Genomic DNA, 20,091 nt, shown 5'->3' with positions numbered 1-20,091 from the left:
AAAACATGTTTGATTTACAGCAGGGATGTCAAGCTCACCCTGACCCCCACCAAGGATGCAGGGCTCTTCATAGGCCAAATCTAGCCATGGTTGTGACCACAGGGGTTAACAGCCTCCACCACTGACACACATCTCCAGTGGGGCTGTATTCCCTGGATTTTGGTGGCTGCTCCATCCCTGCTAGCTTTGCCTCTCTAAAGACCTTGTGAGCCACACAACGTGGTTTTGCAGAATGCATACAGCCCATAGACCATAGGTTTGACACCCCTGATTTACAGTCATTGAGAGACAGCATTAAAAAGTCCAGGATTTCCAAGTCACTTTAAAAGAATTACCCTTTACAGAACCTTTTCACAGTGATTTTCTGGTTTGTCTTAGGGGTCAACATTAAAATCCCAAATTTACCAAAAGAAAGAGATTCTGCATCTTTTAATGAAAGATAAAACAACAATATAAACATACACTAATTTACAGAGAAAAGATCAACTTTAATACATTTGGAGTAAAAGGTGTTCTTTTTTTAAATATGGTATAAAAATAAATGCAAGAAACATTAACAGAGAATATAGACAACAGACAAAGACACAGGCTTTCTTTCTCAATGTGAATACATCAGGTGAAATGGAACCTTCTGTGCTAATTTATTGTGCAGCAAATGTGATATCATATGTATATTTATTAGTATATGTATGCATTTTTCTTATATTTCTTCCAGTTTTTGACTGATGGCATTTTTTTTAATAAACTGTGTCTAGCAGAAGCTTTTTTTCACTGTACTTGAGCTTGCAGAAAATAAAAAGACACAGATCCAGCTTGATATGAAGAAGGAAGTGAGCAGACAATTTTCGAAATGGAGGCATCGAAAGTTAGAGAGTCCCTCGGAGTCTGTAATGCCTTAGTATACACAAAAGAAAACAAGTCAGGTCCTTGCTCATGCAACATCTTGTTCTACTGTCCTCTGATTCAGGCAATCAGTGAGCTACAAAGTATGTATAATGATTTGAGTCTGCTTCCATGCTACAAGGTGATCCTTTAGTAGGACTGCACTAGACTGGTTAACCTCTTTGATGTGAGCGATTTCCCCTGAGGAAAAGATAAAAACAAAAAACAGAGGTATGATCACTGAGAACCTGTTCATCAGCCTACACCTAATTATTTACCAGTGATGTGGTAACATTTTAGCCACCAATTGGAGCTTTTTTCATATCTTAAGCCTAGGAAACCATTTTATTTAAACTTTGAATGCCTGTACAAAACTGAATCCCAAAGCACTAAACAACAGACTGTCTCACAGAATAATTCAGAAAATTATAAAACTATACAGTAGCACCCAGAAATGGTCCATCTGTGCTTAGCAACAAGCCAACACTGAGCTTTTGTTGTTGATCATACCCAGTGCTTAAAATAGTTTCAAAAAGACTAGTACAATACGGCCTGTCTCATGATGCAGAGATGAGTATACTGAACTGCAGTGACTCCACTCCAAGAACATTACACCATCCGCTCTGAAGTGTGGGGAAGAACATAAAAGGCAGCTGCACATTGGGCTCAAGAAGTAAAACAGTTCCTTCTATGAGCTAAGCTTAACTTTTGCTGGAAATATTTCTACGGCTTACAGAAAACATCATACAGGTACATTACATGTGTCTAGTCTGTAGACTGCTTTGAGGGCCCATGGGGTCCGTCTTCTTTCATAGTTAAGATTCCCTGCTGTTGTAAAGATGCATGTTTGGACCTTAGCTAATCCTGTTAAATCAGGTAGAATGATTGTTCCTAGGGATTGGAACTAGGGTGCAGAAGAGAAGAATACAGAAAACTAGCTATCCAATACCAAGATGTAACGGTCCTACCCAGGGGTGTCAAAGGTATGAGCTGTTTCACTTAGCCAAAGAGCTGTTTCACTTAGCCAGCACGGCTCTTAAAAGAGATGGGAATTCAAGGGCAGGGCAAGCAGGGGTGGGGTCTGCTGCCAATTTCTCAGGTATTGAGCCTGGCTGCAGATGCATCAGACACAATAGAGCAAGCAGTAGCAATGTTAACGTCTGTGTTATTGTCACAGCTCACCCTTCCACCACCACTGACATTGCTAGGTCTGTATCCAGCCTACAAGGAACCATGCAGGCTGGATCTGACCCAGGGATGTAGGTGAGTTTGACACCCCTGATCTAACCATTGGATCAAAGGGTCTGATAATACTTCTGAAAGAAATCAACACAGAAAATGCAAATGGATATCAATAAAACTATATAAGTAGTGGGGGAATCACAAATGCAGAGAGATTCCACATTTTCAGGGGTAACTAAACATTAAATAAATTTATTCCAGTTATATCAGCAAATAAATATATCTTTTATTTTTTTCCTGGTTTTATTATCATTTCAGCTGAATTACACAAATACAGCTGCTATTAGCCACATAAAAAGACATAACCCCTGATAAGCATTTGCTAAAACATGATGCATTGGGGTATAACTTGGGTAGGATTTCATAAAATTGACCTTAAATTACTTTTACATTTATGAGAACAAAGAAGATAACTTTAATAGGTCTGCGTGCATTTTTCCCCATAATAAAATTTTCAAAGGATCACAGGATCTGCCATATTGGATTAGATCACTCATCCATCAAGTTCAGTATTCTGCTTCTGACAGTAATGATACTTAATAGTTCAAAAGAAGACAAGCCTGCACTCAACCACTCTGTCTCCTTTTGTCTCTTCGGGCAACCCTTTCACTGAGTCACCTACAGTCTATTTTAGTGTGTCCGGGATATATGTACAACAGCTGTTTCATGCAACACTTTTCATGCACAGAGCCACTTGATTTGTTCCAATCAGCTACATTGCTAAATAAGGAAACACATTTAAGAAACCTTTGACTCCTTTCTGCCAAGAAACTCTTTCTTAAAAAGCCATCTCAAATTTGAGTGACAGTTTGGTCATAAAAGCACATGAAACCTGCCTCTTTTTCTGGGAGATGCTACAGTTCATCATAGGACCAGATCCTCAGTTTCTCTGTTCAACTTCCCCCTCCTCAGTTTAAAAATAAATGAGGAGTTTAGGCCCAAACTCAGCAACATGCTTAACTTCAATGGGATTGGGGGATTCTCTAGACTACTGTCACAGGGAAACAACCTCACCCACTTCCTCTTCCTCTTCATGTGCCAAAATCCTGGAAATGAGACCACAGATCCAGGTTAGAGATATCCAAAGCATACACTGCCATGCTGGTGTCGGGAGGTATGTCTACAACTGCAATTAATGTGCCTGAGCTTCCAGGTGTGCATCTACATGTGCACTCAGGTTGGGAGCAAATTGAGCCTGACAGGAGCAGCCTAGTCCAGGGCTCTTCCTGTCCTGCTGTGCCCCCCTGCAGCAGTCAAGGGGAGCTCCAGGCTCCAGCTGCAGCTGACCAGTTGCCAGCTCTAGGCTGGTAAGAGGCATGGGGGCAGCCCTGGGGCATGGTGGGGTTAGGCCTGGGCTCCAGAGGGTGGGGAACGAGCTGTCCCTGACTCCAGGGACAGCTCTGAGTGGCACAGATCTCAAGTCTCTGTTCGGAGTTTCCTCCAGAGCTGGGGACAGCTTGCCCCGCTGCCCCTCCCCCGGAGCTTGGGGCTAAGTCCTGATCTCTGCACCGCTCACAGCTGCCCCTGGAGCTGGGGACAGCTCCTCTCCTGCGCCTAAGCTGAGAAGCAGTTGTGGCCCCATGCTACCTGGGCTGGTCAGGAGCAATTTGCTCCTGGGTCAGCTTTTACATGTGCGTTCAGGTGCGTTGACATAAAGCGACATTGCCTAATACTACCAAATGGTGCTTTACATTAATCTACTGCACAGTAATTGCCACACATGTGTAGACAGTGACGCTTTACCGTGCATTAGATTAATTTTATGTGTAGTAATGCTCACACATAGATGTGCCAGAGCATACTTCTTGGCACACCATCAGAGCCAATCTAAACCAATCATACTGCCTCATTTTCAGGGTTTGGCAAGTGCAGAGCAGGAGTTAGTAATGGGATATGCCTCACTGTGGCATTACTGGCCTCAGCATTGAGGATGTGTAGCTATGACCTTACAAGTAAGCACATGGTTAACTTATTTGCACAACTGAGTCTTGAAAATTAAGTGGTCTCAAAGAAGTGCCAGGTCAGTGGTTACCCACTGGCTGAAAGGAGTCAGTAACTACATCTTGGGACTGTTTGCTTATTTATGTACTGTATTTCATGCTGTGTAGGTCAACCATGGCATATAGGTTGACCCCAGTTTTCCAGTGCAAAAATTTAGGATATTCATAGGCTCAGTATATAAGTCGAGGCTGGGCTTGGCATTCAGTTGGCATGGCCCCATCCTCTGCAAGCGGCAGTGCTTGTGTGATACCAGCTGAGTGCTGAGCCTGGCCCTGTATGCTGTTAGTGTTGGTGCTGAGCACTGAGCCCAGCCCCGTCCCCTGTGAGCAGCAACAGGCTTGGGGCTGCGCTCAGCACTCAGCTGGTACAGCCCATTCTCGGTGAGTGGCACTGAGCTTGGCACTTGGCTGGCACAACTGAGGCAGCACCACTTGCAGGGGATGGGACCATGACAGCTGAGAGCTGAGCCTGGCCCCGTCTCCTGTGAGCGGCACTGGGTATGGCGCTCAACTGGTGCGGCCCCATCCCCTGAGAGCAGCACTGCCTGGGCTGCTCCAGCTGAGCACTGAGCCCAGCGCCATTTGCAGGGGATGGTGATATGGTATATAAGGTGAGGTTGAATTTTAAGAGTTAAAAATTGGGCTTCAAACTTTGACTTATACACCATGAAATATGGTATATTCATAATCCTCTCTGGTGTGCCTCTGCCTTTTATCATATCTCTGACTTTATTTGGGTACAGTCTGCGTCCTTGTTTATTCAAGTCCCTCAAGCTCTGGGCTTAAGTAAGCTACACCGAGTATAATTTGCACTGATTTTGTACTCTGATGTAAATTACACCAGGACTTAGAGCAGGTAGATGAACTGCTATTGCAGGACAGCTGTTTACAGCAGGTGTTGTAACAGACATTTACCACTAGGTGGTAGTGGAGAAACAGGTAACAGTCTGCTTGACTTGACCAAATGGTTACCCCGGGATGCAGGCAGACAAATGACACTTAAACTGATGCAACATAGGGAAAAGGTGTACGTAATACTCTGACAACTTCAAATGCAGTTTAAACCTGAAATGGACAGACGTAGAAGGCTGCTAAAATGGTTTAAAGCTGTCTGGAATGGTCCAAAAGTGTATGCGGCAAATCAAGTACTCTTTTGAACCACTTCACTGACACCCAAGTCAATGTTACATGTGGACACCAAGCGTTGTGACCTAGGTCTGGTTGGTCCTCCAGGACACCACACTTCATTGCTCCTCACCCCCCATGCTGTTGCTTTTGGCTGTTTTGATACAAAGCCAGAATTCAGTTATCCCCTAATCCCCCTTTTTTTCCTTCTTTCATTGGCACTGTTTTATCGATTAGCTTCCTTGCACTGCTTGGTCAATACAAGCTATTTGCTAACAACCAGCTATGTCTTCACTCCCTAGTCAACTAAAGCCCCTCATCATGCCCACTCCCTCCCTCCCCCCCCGGCCAAGCATTCCTATAGTGGGCACCCTCAGGCAAACACACACCAGAGTGTGGTCAAGTGCAAGCTACTGCTACCAAACTTTAATGAGCTCATATTTAGGAAAGAAGGAAAAGAAAAAAATTAAAAAAGCCCCTAGCCACAGATCATCCACTCTCTGGGACTCCCAAACCATGAGTGCAAGCATTCTCTGTGTGAGGCGTGCTAGGCTGGGTGTTCACTTCCAATCCCTGGTGTCAGACATGCTGCACTTCAATGCCTAAAAGGTGACTGTTCTACCTAGAATGTTAGGGCATTGTGGGTGCTCCTACATGTGCGTTAGATCCTATAGCCATTTATTCATGACATGAGTAAACTACTCAAGAGTAAATGCTCCTGGGCAAGCATCTACATGTGTAAGAAAGTGGGAGCAGATTTGCTGTTAATGGCAGGAAACTGCACTTGCTTCCTGGGGCCCTGCAATGGGCCCCTGCTGCCATCAGGGGGAGCTCTAGGCTCCCTCTAGGTGCTAGCCCAGGGGCTGGCAGGGAGCATGGGGTCAGGAAACAGCTGTCCTCTGGCCAGGGCTGGGACATTGCTCCCTGCCCCTGGGGGCCTGCCTGCTGCTGGGACAGGGACAATGTCCTCCTGCTCTGGCAGCAGGGAGCCCCCAGCCCCAGCTCCCTGATGGGCATTTAGGCATTAGAAAGAGCTGCAGGGTAGAGGCAGGTCCCAGCCCCCTGCTCTGATCCGCTGGTGGAGCAGCTAGCAGGGACCCCCCAGCTGGGCAGGGATTCCCCATCTAGCTGGGGGCTCACTGCTACCTGCCTCACTGACAGATCAGGGCAGGGGCCTGGGACCTGCCCCAGCCCTGCAGCTCTTTCCAAGTCCTGTGCCTCAGTTGCCCAATTGGGGCATGGGGCTGGGACCTACCTCCGACTGAGACAGTTCTCAGCCCTCAGTCTGCTGGAGAACCGGTTTCCTTCTCAGTTCTGTGATCATAGAGCTGGATGGGGAACAGGCTGGAGAGCTTATTCCTCACCCAGCTCCTGATAATGGAGCTGGGTGGGGAAGAGGCTCCCCAGCCCCTGTCAGCAGGGATCTCTCAGTGCCGGCTCCATGGTTATGGGCCAGCAGGCTGAGAGATCCTTATCTCCCAGTGCCAGCTCCATGGTCGCAGGGCCGGTGCTGAGAGAATCTCTGCTCACCAATTGTGATGGCAAAGTTTGGAGCTCCCTGCTACCAAGGTCCCAGCTCTGGGGGTGGAGTCTGCCAAGGCAGCAGGCAGCTCCCAAAGGCAGGGAGCAATCTGGCACACCCTAGTGGCCAGCCTACTGTGAGCAGATTTGCTCCTGGTCAGGTGTCTGCACAAGCTCAGTTAATACACAATTAGTAATTAGTAGTTAGTAACTTGCATTTGCAAGTAGCAAATTTACTTGTGATTAACAAGGTTTACTGTGCAGTAAGAATGCACACGTGTAGATGTCCATGCTTATTGAACAGTAAACTACACTACTTCATGGTAAAGCGTCTCATGTAGATGCACCCACTATGTTGCAGACACCTCTGATCTGTGAAAAATGTGAACCAGGTTCTAATCAGTGACATTTAGAAATGGTTCAATTGCTATGTGTTTCCCCACACCTTTATTTACACAGGTGTATTTTTACTACAATTTTGTTGTTGTTGTTATTATTTTAATCTGCATTTGAGGTATTTATACCAGTGTAGGTGTAAGTATCTGTTCCTGGAAAATGCTGGAGCAATGACTGATTATATCAGTGTAAGCATGTTATCTGTCCATTCCTTGCAATTGATAAGCTATTCAAAGTATGATGCCATAATATTCCCCTGTTCTCACTTTTTCCCTGTCTAAAAAAAGAAAGTCTCAACAGCTGAGTGACAACTGAATTAATGACTTAAGGCAATATTTTGAAGGTGTCTAAGATCCCTTATGGGATCTCAGACTTAAGCCATGATGCAGCAAAATATTGAAGGATGAGCTTCACTTTGACCTTATAAAATTATTCTCAGGCTTATACTTAAACACATTTAAGTATGTGGATTGGTGGCCGTAGGCTTTACTATTTTATGACTCTACACAAAGGTACTTTATGCCCCAAAATTCATCCATCTTCCCCAACTATACAGTTGGTCCAATAAAAGACACCAGAAACCCCCCTTGCCTGTCATATACATTACGTATAAATTTGAAGGCTATGATAGACTAAAATGCCCTGCCCTGAAGAATCTGTGAAGTTTTTATAGGATATTATAGAACCTACAGTTTCTCATTAAGATGGTCTGCAGTTTTATATAACAGCCCAAATCTGTCATCAAGAGATTAGATCTTGACCTTGATTCATAGATTCATAGACAGTTAAGGTTGGCAGGGACCTCAGGAGTTCAACCCCATGCTCAAAGCAAGAGCATCCCCAACTATATCATCCCAGCCAAAGCTTTGTCCAGCCAGGTCTAAAAACCTCCAAGGATGGTTGGCTTGTAACTATTGTATTGACATTGTTGCTGACTTGTTTGCAAATGATGTGCGTAAAGAAAGAAGTGTATCAGTAAGTATCAATATGGGTTTTAATTGCCATTTTACAGTTTCACAGAATTCAAACCTCTCAGGAAACTTGCCTGCTGTTGTATTTGCTAGTAAAAACTAGGAAAGAATAATCATAAAATCATAGAGAAGTAGGGTTGGAAGCATCATCTTGTACAACCCCCTGCTTGAGGCGTGATCATCCCTGTCCAAAAAACCCTATACAAGTTCATGGTGTACATCTCAGATCAATTCTAAATGTTCTTCTACTTTAAAAACAGACTCTTTAAATAGTGTATGGCAGAGGCTTTAAATCAGGGGTGGGCAATTATTTTGGCTGGAGGGCCAATTAATGAGTTTTGGTGAGCTGTCAAGGGCCACAAATGTAGTGCCACTCCTTGACAGGTGCCCTGCCCCCTGGTTGCCATCTTGGAACAAGAAGTCCTGCCCCCTAACCCCTGACTTTTGCCATCATAAGTCCCTCCCATCGCCCCCGTAAGTACTCCATTTGGGAAGGGGGGTTGCCATCTTGTAATTGGGAAAAAAACAAATTATATACTAAAAATCAAACATCCACTATAATATAATAACTTTATTTTTTTTAATTATCCTAATTTGTGTGTGTTTGCATCTTGTATATAGAGGTAATTGCATAATAGCTCAAAATGAAGTCTTACTCATATATTGTGGGAGGTGTGGAGGAGTCTAAGGGGGTATGGGTGGGTGGGCTTGTGGGGAGGTGTGTGTGTGTGTGGATGTGTGTGTATGTCAGGGGTGGGAGTATTTGTGGATATGGGTGGGTATGGGGGTTTCTAGGGGGTGTTTGTAGGGATGTGTGGGTATGTGTGGGGGTGGGTATGGAGTTTGTAGGTTGTGTGTGGCTGGGGGGCATGTGTAGGGTGTGGGTGTGGGGTGGTGGTTGTGCATGGAGGGGTGTGTGTGGGGGGATGCATGTGGGGAGGGTTGTGGGGTTTTGGGGGGTGTGGGGAGGGTGTGGGTGGGTGTGGTGTTTGTGGGTTATGTGATTGTGTGCGGCAGAGGGTGTATATGTGGGATTTGTGGGGGAGGATTTGTGGGTAGGGTGGTGTAGGCCTGGGAGCCTCCCATGCACACCCCACCTGAGCCAGTCAGAACCTGCCCCCACCCACAACAGCCCAGAGCCCACACACCCTGCGGCGCCACCCCACCATTGCAGGCAGCGCACAGCCCCAGCATGCTCTGCACCCGCTCCAGACTTACCTGCACCAGAATAGATCAGCAGGATCATGCATTACAGACCTGACCCAGCACACCCTGTGCCTGCTCTGGACTCACCTGTTCATGCTAAATAGCAGGAACAGAAGTGCTGGCTGGGCAGAAACTGTTGCTCAGCATGGGGGAAAAGTGGCCACTCCCCCTTGCTGCTGCCTGCCACAGCCACCCAGAGCCTGTGCCCGGGCTGCCTTGCTGCTCCTCTCTGCTGCCATCACTACCACCTCCGGGCTGGCCTGTGGGGCAGTGGTGGTAGCATATAGTCTCAAGGCAGCCCAATCTGGGTGGCTGTAGCAGGAAGCACTGGGTGAGGGGCCAGGGGCCATTTTCCCCTGTGCTAAGCAACAGTTTCTGCCCAGACAGTGCTGCTTAAACCACTGCTTAGCATGAGCAGGTGAGTCCAGAACAGGCATGGGGCATGCTGCGTAGGGGCTGTGGTACATGTCCCCACTGGTACCTGAGGACATGGGGCCAGTGGTGATGGTAGATGGAAGAAGCTGCTGCCACCTGGTTTGCCTAGAAAGGCAGTCCAGTCGTGGAGCTGTCCCAGCCCTGTTGTGTGCCCTGCTGCGGCAGCACGCACTACAGCTGGACAGTCTCTGGGCTAGGCAGGACTGAGGGACTCGCCACAGGCCAGACAAATCCCCTCCGTGCTTTGTATTTTGCCCACCCCAACTTTAAATAGATCATGTTGCCCTGGGCAAAGCAGTGAGTGGAGAAGGAAAAGGGGACAGGGTAAGAGCAGGGGGTGGGGAGACTGAGGGATGGAGTCTTACCTGCCACAGCCTGGGCTCTCTGTACTCTGGCAGTGGCTACTGCACTTGGAGCTATTGATCCTTGATAGACTACTTGAACATGGTACCATTTCTTGTTTATTGCTTCTCAAAGTATTCCATATGTGGGCAATTTACAAAACATCTACCTATCCTGAATTTTCCAATGAACTTAAGGGTCAAGTTTGGTTATTTTCCTTTTTGTGTATTATCACCAATAATAAAGGTTCTGTAGGTCAAGATTCGCCCAGGTGACAGCTTATCAAACCTTGTTAAGAATGATGGAGTTGGCTATTTGGAACCTAGAAAACTCTTGTTCCATTGATTGTGCACAAGCAAGAAAGCAATTTGATCCTTCTCTCAGCCTTATTTGGACTTGAAGGGCTAACAGGAGAAAAAGGAAGAAAAAATTGATCTAGTCACCAAGGTCAGCAGTTATGCCATTGAATATTCACAGGCAACCTAGTTGTTGAATAAATAGGTGCTTTTATAGTCAATTTGAAGATTTCATAATTTAGAGGTCTGTTTAAAGGAAAAGGGCCTTTTAAGTGAAAGCTAGTTAAATTTAAATGATGTTACAAAAGACAGATGTACTGGCTTTAGAAAGCTAACCTGAATGAAGAGCAGGAATATTAGCAGAATGAACAGCATGATTCTGAATGAACATGAATATCTGATCAGCAGATCAAGCTACAAATATGTTTTTTTATCTAACCTAGCTATTTTTCATAATAGAATTGTACTTTAAAGTACACAGGATTAGGGAGAAAATTTCAGGGCTAACTAAGCCAAAAAAAAATAAAATAAAAAAAAAAGAGAGAGAAAAAAAATAAAATCCAATTATACTCCACATTGGAATTTACTGATACACTACTTTGTTTACAAAGTCCCCACTATAGTCTCAAATCAGCTGCAAACAAGTCAGCAGCAATTTCAATAAAAGATGTTGTTTTTACAAGCTAAAATTTAAACTGCATAATGGCTAATATTAAAACACACAGAAGGGGCATGGTTGAGAGAAACAGGGAGATGTGGGTTTAATCTTAAAAATGTTAACAATTCTCATCATTTTTACTTAAGCAAGCTCAATAGCTCCGTATTAGAGTCTTTTATTATTAGTGCAGATGCTACCCACCTGCATCAATAACTCTAGAGCTCCTGGAAATAAAAACCCCAAGCATCAAACTGTGTAACAGATGCACAATGTGCACACTGGTGTGAATATAATGAGACCGAAGAACCTGCGTCAAAGCCTTTGCTTTCACAGTTATTCATTGGCTCATGTGCTGCACACCTGTGGCATAGCAGAAATATAGGTTGGTTTCCGCCTGAGACACTCCCTAGTGAAAACCCAAGCTTTCTACAAATAAAGACTACAAATATTGTACCAATTGACAGAAGCACATCTGGAGAGCCGAAGTAAGGAGAGAAAGAGGGAAACAGGAATCTCTCATGGGCTTCTAGCCAGCTGCTATTCCCTTTAACATTTCAAATCAGTTTGCCACCAGACAGCAATAAAATCAGCCAAAATCCTATTCTAGCAACAGAGGGAAATAGCTTTTCCATGTTTCTGCTTTGAAAAGCAGGCAAATACAGAATTTATGGGGCACAGGCCAGAGTTCTGATCACAAAAGTCATGCTAAGAGGCCCAATAAAGATTGCAGGTGAGGTAGGATTCAGGGGAGGGTCAGGATTCTTCTTCCTTTATGCAGTGAGTGACTTTCCAATGTCTGTAAAGAAGGAAAAATGTAAGCTTATGGCCACAAATGTGGCTGTACTACACCACCTGCTCTGGAGGTACTGGAGGAGGAGGAACTTTTGGCATATTGCTATTGTGCAATGAAGCACTGAGCTTAGACATACCTTGTTGGCTCTGTATACAGTAGCTCCCCAACTGGAAGCAACAGTAAGGCCATGTTGTGTATAAGCTAACGAGCTCTGCTTCTTTGGGCTTTCCTGCTTCCACTTTAAGAGCTAAACCTCCATTGAACAGAACTAGCATGGCATGTCTCACCCCTGTCTTGCCGCATAAATATCTACCCTTTAAGTAACTGTCTTTTCTATATTGGCTGTCTCCCCTCAGTTCTTTCAAGCTGGCCACCATCATCTACTTCCTCCTAGCTTTTTTTACTCCTTGGCATGTTGCTCTCCTTCGGTTCAGCCTCAGGCTTTTCTCTAGGTAGGAAAATGGGTTGTAGACAGAGAAAGGCTGTCTTTTCAGCCAAAATTTGGGATTTTAGCCAAAATTTAAGACTCTAAAGGCTTATGTACACCGCACAAGGCACCTCAGCCTGGGTAGTGGAAGCAGTCTGGCTATATTAACATAGAGGATCACTTGGGCTAAATAATCCTGCTGGACATGTCTATACGTTCAATTATGGTGCCTGAATAAACTGCAGAGGTTATTGCTCTGGAGTTAATTGCTCCAAGGCACACCATTTGAATGTGAGTCCAGGAGAAATTACCTCTGGAGCAATAAGCTCTCCAGTTTATTTAGGCACAGCATGTGGGCCCAGGTGGAGTAGCCCCAGCTGGCAGCCCTCGCCCCACTCCCGAGGTCAGCCTGCCAGCTCAGGGCTGTTTCCCCCAGCTCAATGTGCTTTGGAGGGGCTGACTAGGGTACAAGGGAGCTTCAACGTGGGGATAGCTATCAGGCAGCTGATGCACTGAAGTACCCTCATGCACCAGCCAGCTGGGCAGCATCTACAACTACTAACCTGCTGTGGAGTAAATTAGTTTACTCCAGCCTAACAGGGGCACATGTGTAGATACTGAGACATTTACTGCACAGCTAATTAGTCAACTGCACAATAAATGTCTCATGTAGACACACCCGCTGAGAGAAAAACTATATTAGCCTGTCTACAGTACTACAATAGCACTGATCATTTGGAGCTGGCTGGATTATCTTGGCACAGTACTACATTCTGCAGGGTAGACATACCCTAACTACTACTGAAAGTCAATGGAACTTAAACAAGACAGAGAAGTTGGGTCTAGAGGAAAATACTTTTAAGGCAGGTACAACACTGCTTGAAAACCATACTCCAAGAATAGTTTTTAATGTCTCACTTTCAAGCTGGATGGATGTATCAAGTCAGGTATCAGAGGGGGTCTGCCCTTGATCTGATATTATTCAGTATTCTCATTTATGACTTTGATGATCAAATAGAGAGAGCTTATTAAAACTGCAGTGGTTTCAGGGTAGAAGGGGTTATTACAAGCACTTTGGAGGACAGGATCAAATTCGAAATGATTGTGACAGATTGGAGAAATGGGATGCAATCCAGTAAGTACAAGAACAGAGTACTACACTTTGGGTGTGTCTACATGTCACCATATGGCGATGTTGCTACAGCACTATGCTTTAGTACTTTTTTTTTTTGCGCACATCATATAGTTAAATTTCACCGCTACGCTGCCGTAGTGGCACACTACACCTGGGCAGCGTGCCACTAGGGCAACCTAGCTAGCAATCATGTGTAGACATGCCCTTTGTTAAGAATCATCACCTGCATAAATACAAGAACAGTTGTCTAATCAGCAGTTATGCCAAAAGGGATTGGGGGTTATAATGGATCACAACCTGAACATGAGGAAACCATGTCATAATGTTGGAAAAAGAAAGCAAGCATCATACTGGAAAGCATGAAAAGAGGCAGAAAAAATAGTATGTGATATAATCCTTCAGTTCTGAATAGCATCAATAAGGTTTAGTTTTAGGCATCACACTTAATGAAAGATTTTAAAATTGTTATTTATTAAATTGATATGTTGAACAAAGACAAAAGCATAAAGGAGAATGTAAAAGATGATTGGAGGCTAGGAATCATCACCTATGAGGAAAGGCTGAAATAACTGGGCTTGTTTAGTATAGACAAAAGACAAACTGAGGGGAAATTTAACAAGTTATCCAATCTGTTACAGGTTATCATCTGTTCTTCATGTCTAGGGGAATTAGGACTAGAAGCAATGGGTTTAAATTGCAAAAAGGGAGATTTAGGCTTGACATTTGGAAAAACGTTTTAACTGCAAGACTAGCTAAACACTGGAATAGGTGGTCTTGAATGGCTGTGGAATATCCATCACTGAAGAACTTGAGGAACATATTAGCCAGACATCATTTTACAAGACTTGATGTGTCAATTATATAACGGGTGAGATTAACACAGTAACAGGTTAGGTGAAAGTGCTCCTGACTTAGAAGAGCAGATGGAAGAGATGACCTCCTGAGGTCCTTCCCAACCCTACTTTCTAAGATTCCAGTAAACTATGATTTGGGTTCCAAAGCCATTTAGATATTTTTTAAGATTTTACCCAAGCTTGGGCCTCAGATTAGTCAAAAAGGTATTGTTTTGTTATTGGGTTTTATTTTCTTTCTTTTGAAATGGAAGTCTCACACAAATAGGAAATAGGAATGGTTAAATGTTAATGAAGCCTGATACGGTATGGATGGAGTGAATGGTTACATCAGGTAGAACAGTTTCTACACGAGAGGGACAAATCCTGAAATTCTGACCAAGCAAAACTTAGGCAGAAGTTTTCCTTGAGTAAAATACTGTTCTTTATTTTGACTAATTATTGATAGAGTTTGGCAGAAAACAGGTTTTATGATTTGGAAAAAAAAATCCCACATTGAATTGTGACAAAATGGTGAAATCTCAAAAATGTTCACAGGATGCATGTCCAAAATTATTTCAAGTCAATGAAAATGCTTCATTTTGGTAATTCTGAAATGTTGCACTTTCAACCATTTTTACTCTACTATAATTTAAAGTATAAACCAAAATGGAAAACTATTTTTTATGCCAAACATTTTTTTAAATTTAATAATTTTAAAACTGTTTTAAATCAAGACGCTCATCAAAATTAACACTTTCCTAAAAAAAATTGTTTTCAACATATCAATTCTTATAATAAACATAAAGAATTTCATCAGCAAATTCCTAGTGAATTCTGTTTGCTCAGTTTGAGAAATTAGGACTGTAGAAAGTTCACCATTCACTGGCAGAAGTCAGTGTAAATGTGTATTAGTTTTCATCTGTATGCTTTAATCTGCCATGCCATGCTAAGTGATATTGTCCTAAGCCACAGCGAACGTATGCTGTGTTTAATGGTCCTGACAATTTTTCATCTCATACATGAAGTGCTCTGTTGTTTGCTCATTATACTACAGAGGAAAATATAAGGGAACTCCAATAAATGTGTCTTTACAAATAATCAGGGTAAAATCTTAGGGATTTTGTAATGGGATATATACAGTATAAAGTTTCTCAACTCCAGGTCACAGGTTTAAATCTAGACCAAAACATAAGTTACTATCATCTGATGGCTGCTTAGTGCACTTAATAAACTGAGTTCTACCGATATTGTACTAGATGTATGTCCACATAGCAAAACAAAACAACCACAAAATCAGAGTGATGCTTTGTTTTCTCCGCTGTGAGGCAAAATGCATTGCGTCTGAAGAGCTAACTTAAATCGGGTGGGATCCATTAATTTCACAAAATCAGGAACTAATTTTTGAAAAGTTCTCATAAGAAATCTGTTTTTTCAGCTATCTCTATGTATGGCATTTGAGAGGAGACTGCTTTTTAAAAACACCAAGGAAGTTCTGCAAATAGGGCAGCATACAAAGAATGAATATACACACCTATGGCCAATTTGGACGATGGGTGTCTTCTACACTGCAAGCAAACATGCAGCCAGAGAAGCCCACAGAGAACACATGTATCATTCACATGCATACAGGATGTGAGAAACCTGTATCTACAATGGGGGAAGACTGCCATGTTATATCTGGTTAGTGAACAGATGAAATAACATTGATCTAACCCCAGTGTCTTTTTTAACCATTTTCACCCTCTCATTTCTGTAAGTCTCTCTCTCTACTTTAGCTAACGGAGCATTTGATCTAGTGGTAGCCAACCTCTTTTTGTCCCTCTTGCTGAGCTACAAATTTCCAGGTTTGCTGTTACTGATTGTGCCATTGAGTTATGTGGTATTTAGTTCATAATTTCCCTACCTACTCCACATTAGGGTTATTTGTGATGGCCCCCAAGTATGAAATACAATACAGCTGTACTTCTCTGCGCCTTCTGCTCTTGGGAAGGAATATGCCAGTTATTTTTACTGTTTTTACTGTTTTTGGCAGGGCAGCTTACATCTTGGGCACTCCAGGGGAACTCATATCAGTTAAGTCCTTTGGCCATCTCCCTGACCCCTATCCTCCCTTTTGGTCTGAGGAGCAGGTAGCAGATAAACAGACCTTGCTTTTCCCAAAGTGGTCAAGTCAATCTGACCAATGCCAAGCAGGGAGGTATTAGGATGTTACTCCTTTCATGGCTGAGTTAGATTTGTGACAAGTTGGTGTGTATTTACTATTCCAAATCAAGGTTTGTATCTAATATTTTCATTTTAGTTGCATTGCTTTGTATTTCTATATAACTATTTGTGATTTGTGAGCACATCAAGGCAAAGAGTAAGTTTTGTCTTCATTGGTATTTCTGTTAATTGGCAAAATATAGCATGATCAATAAAAAGTGTCCTATTTATAATGGAATCTTTTCAATATATTATCACTCTCTTTACAGTGTATAAAAGCTTATATGGTTATGACATTATTGATGCTATCCTATTAGACTGTGTCAAAAAGGTTAGTAATTTTGCAGCTAGAGATTTTACACAGCATTATAAACACTCTGATGGTTATAGTGGTTATCAGTATTAGATGGCATGCTGACCATTTAGTATTTCCACAAAATGACTGAAAGTTTTCTTCAAAGATTATATCTCATGACAAAAAATTAAAACTAGGTTTACTTTTGTCATTTCTTGATTTAATTTTGTCACTGGGCTAGAAAAGATGCATCGTTTTACTACAGTTCTTTTTCTATATCATATGATGGGAAAAAAGATGCAATAATGCTCCAAAATTTGGCTTAGCAATGCTTTTGCAAGTAAATGTATCCCAGAAATTTGTAGAGAAATTCAGGAGGCTGTTATAGTTTCCAGGATTCCAGAGTTTTATTTCTGGAGTAACAGTATCATGCACTGGGTTCCTGGATTCAGTCCCCATGGACAAAACAGCAATGCATAGTCACACAAAGATAATTATTTGTAAACAAATTGGATTGTTCAAGTCCACCATAGAACAAATAAAATAAAATAAAAATAAATCAGTTGGGATTACATTTTAACTTAAAACTTTTAATGTTTTCTTTCTTTAACACAAAAACAAAAACAAGAAAACTTTCATGCAACAAAAATGTCTTTTGGCCACGTGTAGGAAAAGCTAAGGAAATAAGAAGCTAGTAAAGCTGCTTGCAGACATTAAGAGAAACCCACAGATCCCTCCCCCACTCCCGAAAGCTGATGCTTTACTTTAAACTGGGTGCATTCCTGTGCCAAGCCCCACATGTGCCCAGAAGAGGCAGTGCCTTAGTTGGACTCAGCTCACCCGACATCTGTATAGATCAGGTGCTTTTATCTAATAGCCTATTGAATCAGCCATAGCTAAAAGCACCAAAAAGCAACATTGAAGAGTCTGATCTATATAGACACTGCAGAGTTGGGTCGAAGTAATGCACTGCTTTTTCCAGTAAAGCATTTTTTTTTTGGAGGGGAGGGTTAAATGTCTGCAAACAGCCATTATTCACAAAACTTCTGGAGCAAAGGGAATCTCCTGACTTATAGCCAGTATCCTGTAGGTGAAAAGACTCCTCCAGGATGTAAACAGCCCAAAGGTTCAAAATTCTTCTTTCTCATCTCTCAGTTGAGTGCCCTGTTCAGTAGGCTATATAATATTCTGAGGTGGGTTTCCATCTCTGCCCATAGGTGCTACTGAATTTCTAATAAACTAATTAGCTAGTTCTCAAGAATGTGCAGAAGAGCAAAAGAGTGAGGATGCCTTCTGCTTAGGGAACTCTGTTAAAAAAGTTATAATTCCCTCAGACCAAAATAAAAAAAATCACACCTTGTTCTCCCAAGTTCAAATGAATATGCTAATGTCTGAGCTGTTATACAAAACCCAGGGAGGAGGAGGGGAATGGCCAGGGGGTGGAAGTGGTGGGGAGGAGGTTTAGCTCTGAAAAAATCCTTCTAGCTAAACTATTAGGTAAATTTGGCCCGCACTTGTAAACAGCCCTGGGTTGACCAAAACTAGATTTTTAAGCATTCTTGTTATTAATAGAAAAAAAATGGCACCCTGTTCTATTGGTAGCCTGACAAATCTAAAAATCGTCACTCCATGGTTTATTCAGAACTTCTCTATTTGCCTTACTCACATTAAGTAGCACCATATTGCACTTGCTTTGAGTTTGGAGAAATGATGCCACTGAGACCATTGATGACTACCTAAAGCATGGTGACTAACTGGTGGCATATGTGACACAAGTGGCACAGGAAGCCGTTGCATGGTGCGTGGGAGGTCAGGGAGGGGGCTGGTAGAAGAGCAGCAGGGCAGAAGTTTGGGCAGGGAGAAAAAGGCAGCAGGCACAAAGCAGCGCAGCAGATTGGGCAGGGAAAGGGAATCAGAGTGCCACTTGGGGATGGCACAGGGCAAACTTTGTGGCACACCATGTGAAAAAGGTTCACCCTCACCGAGCTAAGGCAAACTTTGAACAAGGTGTGTGAGATCTTCACTATGCACCACCAGTAAAGCTGCCAGAAAAGCAAACAGCAGGAGAATTCTTCCTGTGAGGACATCTTGGTTTGACTGTATCTGAGTCAAAGGACATAGGATCCAGTCAGTCTTCCTCATTTCTAATCCATTTTGAGTTACCAACATGATTTAATCTGGCAAAAACCCACGGTTTTCCGTTCAGTAGACATTTTAAAATTTGGTTTGGACTGCATCATACCAGATACATTTTTATGTCTTCAAATTTCCAGAGAACTATGAGCTTCTCTCACCTGGCAGCTGCTGAGTCCAATGGACATTCTTGTCCATTTTACTGCTGATAGCAGCCGTGACATTTATGAGAACAGTCTTGCTGAGTAGCCAGAGGGAGCACCCAGTGTTTCTAGGAGCTGAGGGATCAGGCAGGGCTGCCCAGGCACTATACCTGCAGCTTCAAGGATTCCTAGCATTCAGAGGGTGACCTAGCATCTTCACAGGCAGGCTTGCTAACCTAGTGAGGAGGGCTTTAAACTAGGTTCACTGGGGATGGAGGCAAAATTCCTGAGGTAAGTGGGGGGGAAGCACAGGCAGGAGGGGGCAACAAGGGAGGTGTTCTCATACTTCCTGAGGAAGTAGGGCAATTGGCTAGTTACTTCAGGTGCCTGTACGTGAATGCAAGGAGCCTAGGCAAGAGGCAGGAAGAACTGGAAGTCCTCACAGAGTCATGGAATTATGACATGATTGGAATAACAGACACTAGGTGGGAGCTCGCATGACTGGAGCACTGTCATGGATAGGTACAAACTGTTCAGGAGGGAGAGGAGAGGAGGAGAAGTTGCACTTTATGTAAAAGAGCCATATGATTGCTCAGAGCTCCCGTATGAAAATGGAGATAGGACTGTTGAAAGTCTCTGGGTTAGGGTCAGAGGGGAGAGCAACAAGGGTGATGTTGTGGTGGGGTATGCTATAGACCACCAGACTAGGAAGAAGTGGTGAGTGAGACTTTCTTCAAACAGTTAACAAAAATTTCCAGATCAGAGGCCCTGGATCTCATGGGGGACTTCAATCACCCCGATGTCTCCCAGGAGGGCAATACAGCAGTGTACAGCCAATCCAGAAATGTTTCATAGTGTCATAGTTGGTAGGGTCGGAAGGGATCTGAGCAGATCATCAAGTCCAACCCCCTGCCATGGCAGGAAAAAGTACTGGGGTCAAACAACCCCAGCAAGGTGTTAATCCAGCCTCCTCTTAAAGACCCCCAGGGTAGGAGCCAGCACCACTTCTCTTGGAAGTTGGTTCCAGATCCTAGCCGCCCTGACAGTGAAGTAGCG

At 43.4% G+C, this 20,091-nt stretch overlaps 1 protein-coding gene across 1 annotated transcript in view; it reads right to left on the bottom strand.

Moving 5' to 3' along the window:
- Positions 1-488: 488 nt before the first annotated feature.
- RGS7 (regulator of G protein signaling 7) overlaps positions 489-20,091 on the bottom strand; it is a 521,147-nt gene continuing 501,544 nt past the window's right edge. The window contains exon 18 of the mRNA XM_014523762.2: positions 489-1,083. Within this exon, the coding sequence (XP_014379248.1) occupies positions 1,033-1,083 (51 nt within the window). The 3' untranslated portion in view covers positions 489-1,032. The remainder of the gene's footprint in view (positions 1,084-20,091) is intronic.

Source organism: Alligator sinensis, unplaced genomic scaffold (assembly GCF_000455745.1).
Source record: "Alligator sinensis unplaced genomic scaffold, ASM45574v1 scaffold127_1, whole genome shotgun sequence".
NCBI classification, from domain to species: domain Eukaryota; kingdom Metazoa; phylum Chordata; order Crocodylia; family Alligatoridae; genus Alligator; species Alligator sinensis.
The sequence above is the reverse complement of the archived record's forward strand: the minus strand, read 5'-3'. Positions and strand labels throughout refer to the sequence as shown.